General features: G+C 33.2%; 1 protein-coding gene across 1 annotated transcript in view; it reads right to left on the reverse strand.

The window, feature by feature from the left end:
* Positions 1 to 8,432: 8,432 nt before the first annotated feature.
* LOC111698926 (zinc finger protein 234) overlaps positions 8,433 to 10,239 on the reverse strand; it is a 3,027-nt gene continuing 1,220 nt past the window's right edge. The window contains exon 2 of the mRNA XM_023469403.1: positions 8,433 to 9,434. Coding sequence (XP_023325171.1) covers positions 8,469 to 9,416 — 948 coding nt within the window. The 5' untranslated portion in view covers positions 9,417 to 9,434 and the 3' untranslated portion in view covers positions 8,433 to 8,468. The remainder of the gene's footprint in view (positions 9,435 to 10,239) is intronic.

A 10,239-nucleotide genomic window follows, 5' to 3' on the forward strand; every position in this document is an offset into this window, starting at 1 on the left:
GGTTTTTCGATTTAAATTAAATTATTTGGTTTGGTTAATGTCAAACTGCGGGAGAACAAAGACGATATTCAAAAGAATCTTGCATAATGGGAACAGTAATTAAAAATTTAATGATGTGGTATTCTTCATAAGTGAGAGGGGGATGAACGTACTGTTCACGTTATGTGTATTTTATATTTTGACTTAAAAATCAAGGCACAATTTAAACTTAATAGGCACTGTTGACGTAACTTCAAGGGACCCCACGTCAAACTAAAGAAAATTGCACGCAGGATTAGAAGCTTTTATGTTTTAAATCATAACTTCTTTTAAGGAAGACTACAGGGGCGTATGAAATCATTTGTATAGGGAGGGGGGCACTTTATGCGCGCGTCAGCGCGCCAAAAAAAAATTGGTGCCTATCCTTGGCAACAAATTGTGGCCCCCCTTGAAATATACAGGGTGTCCAAAAAAACATGGGAATTCAGTGACGAATTCGATATCGTCTTTGTTATTTTTATAAAGATTTATTCACACTCAAAGACATAAATACATATATAAATGGTGTAGTTTAAATAAAAGAAAAGAGAAAAAATATGCAAAATTATGCACAAATAGAAAACATTGATTTTTAATCACAACATAACATATTTATCATTTCAGTTATTACGTAATCATCGAATCCTTCAACATATAAATTATTCATTCTTGTATTTAAAAGTTCTTGTAAAACCGGAACTTTCCATTCATGCTCCAATGGGACATCAACATATTTCATTTGTTTCTTAACTAACATTTTACTAAGATCCAAAGGATTTACAGAACAATCATTTGCAATAGAAAATAAATTTCTGCCAAGAACTGTGTTGAGGTCATTTTTACATATATTAGAAAGAAATCTAATGCAAAGCTTTGCTTAGAACTTGCTTCAATAGTCTCATAGAACGACACATATCTGCTAGCTAACATTGTTTTTACATGTAAACATTGTGAAATACTTTCAATCAAGTACCTATGCGTAGAATGCGTATCTCTAGGTACATTACAAAGAATTCTAATAGCAGTATTCCATGCTGTATACAATTTTGAAACACATTGGGAACTCAAGTCCCAAATACTAGATCCATAAAAACTACAACAGTAAATATTATATAGTTTCAAAATAACATCAGGACTGTTATGAATTAGCATTGTAATACCTAATTTCAAAAGCCATAATATTAACATATCTGCTAGGATTTATTTTATGAAAAGGGTAAAAGACTGTAAAGATGTGTCTATAAGTTCTCCGCAAGATGAACAGTGAAGACGGACAAGTTTACTCTGAGCCCGAAATTTAAAAGAGTATCGTTGAACGAAACTCCCGAGTTTCCTTTTTGGGGTCTTGGCAATTGTGTAGATTTTGATTTCAGAAATTTTAAAAAATGAAGAATATGAAGAAACTTAATGAAATAATATTTCACAACAAAAATATTGATATCCACAAATATCCACAAAACTGCCTAACCCCAATCTTGAAACCCGGGTTTCAAAACTGGTTTTCATAACGATACCCTGTCTTAAGTTTTGGGCTCAGTTTGTATACTGCAATTTTCTTGTTTTACTAAGTACAACCGTATGCAGTCAAAACATAAACAAACAAAATGTGAACATAGCAGACGGATCTCTTACAGATTACAGCTTTCTCAGTAGGTATCACTATACTAAATCAAAGAATTATTTAAAAAGACGATATCGAATTCGTCACTAAATTCCCATGTTTATTGGGACACCCTGTATGTGCGTATTTAGGTGTTAAAGATTGGAGATCTAATATGATATGGGACGCTCTGTATGTTCAGGTAAACTATTCGATCATATACACAGTGACATTTCCAGATTACAAGTGTTAATAAATTATTTATGCAATTTTCTTAAGTGGACTCATTAAAAACTCCCTCTGTGGTGGAAGCTTCAATGGGTGAAAAATAGAGATGGAAACGTTTTTTTAAAAATATCTATATTTTCATTAGGATTGATACATATATTATATTGATATCTATTTTTCATAGGATTGATACATATTATATTATAAAATGATATCAAAAATATATTTACACTGAAGGCAGTATTGATTAAATCTTTTTTAATAAAACTTTTTTAGTTAAGGGCAAAAGGGAGATTTAAAGTATTTTTTACAGAGGCGTATTCAGGGGGGGGGGCTATGGGGGTTAAACACCCCCCTGGACCAGTGAAATCTATTGATTTCAGGGGGTTTTCAGACCCCAACGGATGCTGAGCCCCCCCTCCTGGAAAGAGAAAAAAATTTAAGCCCCCCCCCCCTGCACAAATTCCTGAATACGCCTCTGATTTTTTATTATACGATGTAATTAAAAAATAAATCAGTTTTCTAATAAAATTTTTCAAAATGTAATAAAAGTTTTCATATGGGAAACAAAGATATTCAATGCAATACTTGATCAGACAAAGCTTTAAATCTTTTAGCTTGGGTAATTGCTATGCAATGCAATGTAGAATGAATATTGCCTGAGGAAGGGAAATGCAAGCAGATGTATTAAATGAGTGCCTCCCTCAGGAGGAGCACGCTGAGAGGGGACCTGTGCACCCCGGCCCCCTCCCCCTCGTACACCCCCGATGAAGAGTTATTGGGATTTTTGAGAAGAATGAAAATATTTTAAATTTCTAATATATAACCGCGGATAAATTTTTTTTCTCATCTGATGGACCAAACTCGGACCAGAATATATAACGTTTATTTCATTTGACCTTCTTCGTCTGTTTAGTTCCCACTCCCAGTGCCCATCGAGCCCAGCAAACACAAAGCAGGGTTTAAACAATTAAACAGCGATTATTTAAACTGTGGAATATGAAGACGACATTATACCAATCTTTTAAGTGTATTTGGTGTTGAAGTATTAAGCAATTATCTTACTTATATAGTAGCTTAAAAGCCATATTAAGCAAAATGGGTCTGTGTTCAGTGCACAATTGCTGCGTCTCGTGTTTATTAGACTATTCAATAAAAACTAAATCTAAAAGTTGTAGTCCATTCTACAGTTTTATGGTCTTACTGTACGAACTGTACGCCCGAATAAAACCCGTACATTGTAACCCCCCCCCCCCCACTATAAAGGGCTTAATATGTTAAAAACGCAGAATTGAATTATCGAGAAAAAAGAGAAAGAATTGAAAATGATGTAGTTTATTAGAAAGAATTCATATATTCACAAAGCACGAGAGTTGATTGTTTTGATTGGTTGGCCCATGATAAGCGAATAAGAATTGTAAATAAATAGATGGATGTACAGTGTACACTGTACAGTGTACATTTTAAACAAAACAATGATGATAAATCAGGAATAAGGTAAGGAGGGGGTGAAAAAGTATAAGGGATAGGGTGGGTACTGAGCGGAAGGATTGTAACAGAAGGTTTAACATATATTATTAGAATCATGTTTATGAATTACAGGGTGAAGAAGATAGCAAAGACTAATTGTTTATCCACATGAAAAACAGTTATTTTTTTACAGATATAATTTGCATAACGTTATTTAAATAGTTTTTGAATATTTTTCTTTTAAACAGTTCTGCAGATTTATTTTCTTTAAGCTCTAATAAAGCGGAAGCAAAACATTCTATAGCGTTTTAAAAGAACCTGCTCAAGTTTATATGATTTTGTTCTATTTGGTTCAGCTAAAGAATTAAGCATATCATGGAAGGAAATTGGAAGGTTTGTTATAAAAGTATTTATGCATAAAAGAGAGAACACCTAGTTTATATGTATCATCAAGATTTAGAAGTTCTAATCTGAAAAATATCAGACCTGAATATGCTTTAAAATGAACTATTATTTACTGCTTTATTTGCCCTTTTTTGCAAATATTTGATTTTCTGTAGTTTAAAGAAGAGAAGGAAGATTGAAAGGTTTGAAAAGTACTTGGATTAAAGAATAAGATTAAGATAGAATGAAAGAGAAAAGTTTAGGTCCAATTATAAGGTTGAAATATTCCTCCTTAAACAAGCAACCCCCCCCTACTAAGTACAACCGTATGCAGTCAAAACATAAAGAAANCCCCACAACCACTATACAATCATACACATATAAACAGTTTGTTTTTAATATTCATGACAGAAACAAAATAAACAAAATAATTGTCTTGAAACATTCTTTTTGTCCAGTTGACGGAACATTTTTTTTAATAACCTTTTTTGTTTGTTTATTTTATTGCGATTTTTTAACATTTTTTATCATCGAGTTGGATGGTTATTATATTGTTAGAACTGACGAGTGACAACCCAGACCGAAATATATTTTCAATATAATATGGAACTAACATATACTTTATTTACTCTACAGAGGTTTGGTCCATCACCATCACCGAGTTTTAACTGAAAGAGAAAGAGATGAAAATGTAGAGGAGTCTCTAGTAGAGAAGGAAGAGAATTGAATAATTGAAAGAATGTCGCGTAAATGTATGAGAATTAAGAAGTGAATAAGAAAATAAATATGCCTATATGCATCCTCGACCCAAACCTATTTTTAAGCCTAGCTGGCAAGGGTTGCCAACCTTTTCTGGAGCTCAGATATGCTGATCCAGATATCAAATTATGCCATTTTATGCTTTTTTTCTGTAAAATTGAAAATTATGCCGTTTTATTCCATTTTTAAATCTACAATTTCAAAATTTAGCAAGAATAAAAAATATCTGTAAGACTCCCCCCTACTCTTAAAGGGGATGGGGGGTCTACGAATGGGTCTACAGAAAATATCTTACAGTGGAGAGAAACTTGACACTCTGAGAAATTTCATAGAATCTTGTAAATATTTTCAAATTATGATGATATTTCAGAAAAAATATATTTTTTGGGACATAGCCTAAAATTATGATGATTTTTAAAAATTTGTGCTTTTTTCAAACAAATTCTAAAATTATGCTAAATTGTGCCACTATGCTCTTTCAAAATATTGGATGATTTTTAATTTTCAATTATGCTGTTTTTTGAAAAAACGGCACCCATTATGCCCGGTTGGGAACCCACCAGGGAGTAAGGAATATTCCTTACTCCCCGGAACCCACTTGCCCCCCCCCTCCCTCACTCACTCCCTCCCTCCCCTTACCCGGCCCCCTATTGCTGATTGTGCCTAATATAAAATTCACGGGGTAAATAAAAAGAGGATTTGATGAAAAGGGGCTTCAAAAAAAGTTTTAAACTATAATATAAAATTGCAGGTTTTTTTCTTCGATTTGTCCTATATATCTACACCCCTATAGCAAATATTCCAAAAACATTTATCATTACGTTTATCATTTAGCAACTAATAGAAATATTATAGTGGAAAATTACAATGTCTGGAAAAGCACCACCTCCATAGTTTAAATTTAATACAGTTTTTATGGAAACTGAGTCAACCCATAATTGTTCAGCCAGGAGCTTAGAATATTCCCGTCCCGTGGTTCTACCAAATTCCACAATTTTTTTGGGAAAATCAGTCAATGGATTCGTGAGTTTTAATAGGACCTTATATAGATATTAGTTTGGGAGGTTGGAAACCCAGTTTTAACCGAAAACCAAAGAAATTGAGTCTTTCCCACAAACTTAAATTTCTAACCCCGTTTTCTCTTTCTCTCTCTGTATTGTCATTCAAAGCTGCATACTTTGGGCTTCTATGTACCTAGTGGCGTACCAAAGGGGGCAGTAGTCCTCTTGCCCCCCCTGGGAGTTCCAGGGGGGGGGGGCTCTGCCATCCCTGGAAAATACAAAATTAAAAGGAAACTACGTTTAAAAAGTAACACCTGAAAATGACAAAGACTAAGGATTTGTCTAAATTCACTGTTAATACAGGGAGAGAAAAGTTTTAGCCTTCTAAAGAGAATACTTCATTACACAAGATGTACTATATATTACGGAGAGCAGACTTAACGATCTTGCACTTATGGCGTTTCGCCCTACAAGGCTGTCTTAGCTCTCTACTGAGAAAATCATTGAAATGTTTGAGCAAGCATATCCCAGAAAATTTAAGCTTAATAGAGTTAGTGAATATGTAGATTGAGTAAATTCTATCTAAAAATTTCAGAAAAAAATTTCGTTTATTAGTGAAAATATAATTTTTTAATGATGCTGTGATTATTGATTTAGTTAGCTGTGATTAAGTTAAGTGATAAATTTATAAAGTTAAAAAGATAAGTTAGTTTTTCGAGCAAAGGAATAATTTTTAGACTCTATAAGGTTAGTAACACCCAAAAATGTAGTCTTTTTGGTGTATTTTTATGGTGTTAATTGACTTTTTGAACGAAACAATTCCAGGGGGGGTGGGGGCAAACATCAGGCAGGGGGGCTAAAAAAAAATTCGCGCTCCGCCCCCCCCCTGGCTAAAATCCTGTGTACGCGCCTGCTTCTATCTCAGGGATATTGTGAGCGGAAATCCCCTTAATCTAAAAAAACGACATCTAGTGTTTTATCTCTTATTGTTAATTAATCTATGGTTGTCACCAACTCTAATAGCAAAGAACTAAACGTTAACAACGTTCGGAAGATATATTAGAAATCGTAAACATCAAAACATGTAAAAAAAAAAACATAAAAAAAATAATCTTTTCTTCGTTTTTGTAAATTTCATGCAATTTGAAACAGCAAATTTACACCGATCTTTTGAAACACATTCGCTCGTTTTTTTTATTTTCCGTTCTTTCCGTAGCCCAGCCTAGCTTTGAGGTGTCATGGCAGGGGCGTAGTGGAAGTTTAGCTTAGGGGGATGCACCCTTTTTTGTGCACCACCCTAAAGGTTGATGTGCATCCCCCTAAAAACCGGTATTAAGAAAAATAAATTTTAAAATCTATATTTCTCTACCTGAAGGCTGACTATTAGACTAGTCATCTGACCATAATTACCAATCATACCAGTCTAGTAGTAAAAGAGCAAAAACTTTTAAAAATATATTTTTTATTTTTTATCATATTATATTACATTATAACTAGATTACACTGGAGACAGTGTTATTTAAAGCTTTTTCACGATACCTTATTCTGTATTTGTGGCGCTTTGTGAGAGAAAAGATGTCCCAAAACATTGCTGATAGAAATATTCTTAAATTTCCGTTTTTTCTTTAAATTTAAATTTCCTTAACCAATAAATATGCCCAGTGGGTAATGTTTGCATCTACATTATACATATTACTGAGGAAGATTTTTCAATCCATGGGTTAAAATAAGAAAAAAAAAGAAATTTAGGTAAGAAGTTATGGAAACATGCAGCTGTTTTGAACCATTAAAAAACGGGTTAAAAATAGCATTCCATTCGAATGGTATGGCCTTAGAGTTCACAAAAAATAATCAAAAGCCTCCAAATTCAAGAACTCGTGGTTTTTTAAAAATAAATGTTTTTTGAATATCCTCATTGGAAACCTGGTCTAGGACGTCTGAATGAATTTGAGAAATAATCATAAAATGGACAAATTGTGACATTGTCGATTGATAAGAAAAGTAAAAAATCTTAATATATATGTAAGTTTATTGTTTAATAAACTAGAGCCTCCCTATGGCTCTAGGGGGGCACAGAGGAACCGCCCCCTACGCGCCTGTGTCATGGATTGAAAAGTATTTATGTTTATAATTCTTCTTGTTTAATGTGTACTGTATGTATATTATTATAATGTATTGTTTGATGTGTACTGTATGTATAATGTATTGTTCAATGTGTACTGTATGTATAATGTGTACTGTATGTATAACGTATTGTACTGTATGTAAAATGTATTGTATATCTGTACAAATAAGAATATGTAAACTCTACAGCTATCTCTAGCTAGGTATCATTATAAGTCAGACCAATTGAACTTTTGAATAGGAAGGAGACTTTAAATAGACAAAAAATGTTATTTTAAAGTTCCCGGCGTTGCCCGTTGAATTTTGAATACACTTTTAAAAAATAGATTTGAAAATAAAAAAAAATAAAAATTTTGATTTTTGAAGAAACAAATTTTAATCTTTAAAAAACATTTTTGATTTTTTAGCCTATGTTATCCCCAGGGTATTCATATGGGTTCCACTAAACGCTTTTTTTCTTTGGTCAGTGCACTGGAGAAAATTGCATGGAGAAGAATGCACCGAAAGCTTAGTTAAGGATGATATATGAGCAAAATAGCTTTATTTTATAGATATTTGCAGTGAACATAAAACACAGTAATTGTGCAGTGCACACAGTGTGACAAAACAAATTCGTTTGCTAGAAATAATAATTTCGGAAATGAACAGTGTTACCCACAATGACTGAGCCTCTGTGGCGATCTGTAACTCTTTAACTATTGAGTCTTATATTGGCTTATTAAGTGATTTTCAAGGGAACCTTGAATATAAGAAAAAATACTGAATAAATTTCTAACCTTCGTCTGTAGTTTCATACTTGATGGGTAACCCAGAACCCTGTAACTTTATAACAAGAAATAATTTGAGCGTAACAGAAAAAAATATTTATTCGAAAATAATGAAATTTAACTTTCTTTTTTTACTATTACATGGATTTCACTATGCTCTTTTAAGTAGTCCAGTCTTCTAAACCTTTCTCCACATTGTTTACATCCATAGGGAAGTTCTCCTGTGTGAATTCTTGCATGTGCTGCCAAAACATCCTGTCGGCAAAACAGTTTCTCACAGATATTACATTTGAAATCCTTCCTGCCTTCGTGTACTGAACTTATGTGGTTCTTCAATGATCGAACCCGAGCAAACGATTTTCCGCACAGAGCACATTCACAAGATGTTTCTCCAGTATGGGATTTCATGTGATTCTTTACTATAGATAATGAGGTAAACCCCTTTTGGCAGACGCTACATGGAAATGGTTTAAGCTGCAGGTGAACACCTTTCATGTGAGTATGTAAGTGACTGCTCTGCGTAAATTCTTTTTGGCAGATATCACATTTGTATAGCCTGGTATTATTGTGGGTTCTTTTATGAACAATGAGATAACTGTTAGTGCTGAAATTTGTATCACAAATATCACAGTGATACGGTTTTTCTCCGGTGTGTGTTCTAACATGCATGGTCAAAGTGTCATTTCTTGCAAATGATTTTCCGCATGTCTCACATTTATGACTCTTTTCACCTAAATGGGTGGTCATGTGATTCTTAAGATTTGATTCGGTTCGAAACTCTTTATCACATTCCATACAGCTAAAGCTTTTCTCTTGTATGTGGGTTTTTATGTGAAGTTTTAGAGTATTCTTCATTCTGAACGAATTCCCACAGATGTCACACTTATACGGGCGCTCATTTGTGTCTCCATGCACTAGATGAATATGCGTTTTTAAATTAGATAGTTGATCGCACCTTTTCTCACACTGATCACAAGGGTAGGGTTTCTCCAGTGTATGGGTTCTCATGTGAGTCTTCAGATTCCCTACTTGTTTGTTGCAGATAGAACAGGAGTATTTCTTCATTTTAGCGCTGTGAGCTCCCTGCAAATTAGGAATAAATAAATGGAGAATTTTGTCACAAAGTTTTAAATTAAAGACGTGAATTAAATATTAAATCATCTGTTTGCCTGATTAATTTTTGTTGTTGCAATTTACATGGTGGAAATTGAAAAATTACGAATTTTGTAAATCCGTCAAATAAAACAGAAAAAAACCCGATTTTTTCCCTGATTTTTTTATGCTGAAATATTTGATAATCATGATAATATAATGATAAAAATGATAATAATAATAATAATAGGAGCAGTGATAATAATAATGAAAATAGTAGTGATGATAATAATCAGTGGTGCAACTAGGGGGAGGGGGGTGCAAATCTAATTTCGTCCCCTCCCACTCCCTCACTTCTATCATGATCAGGATGGTACACCATCTTAATCAAATATTGCTCATTAATAATAGAAATAATTCATTTTCTTTGGCAATTCGCGCATCATTTATAATTTGATTTTTTTTACTAATTTTAACTTCTGATTCAGCGAGGGACTTACAGGCAACGAATACATAAAAATATTTACCATAAAATATGGGATAAATAAGACAAAAAATAGGTAAAAATTCTAAAAACAAGCTGAGAAGGATATATAAGCAAATAGATAGTTTACATTGAACACAGAGCCAAACCTGAACCCATTCCCCCACCCCAACCCCACCCCCTCCAACATACAAAAATGTCGCACCTCTGTTAACAAAATGCTAGTGGCGCCCCTGATAATAATTATGATAGTAAATATAGTAATATTAATAGTATAGTAATATTAGTAATAGTATAGTAATAATAGTAATA

Source organism: Eurytemora carolleeae, unplaced genomic scaffold (genome assembly GCF_000591075.1).
Source record: "Eurytemora carolleeae unplaced genomic scaffold, Eaff_2.0 scaffold41, whole genome shotgun sequence".
In the NCBI taxonomy this organism is placed as follows: domain Eukaryota; kingdom Metazoa; phylum Arthropoda; class Copepoda; order Calanoida; family Temoridae; genus Eurytemora; species Eurytemora carolleeae.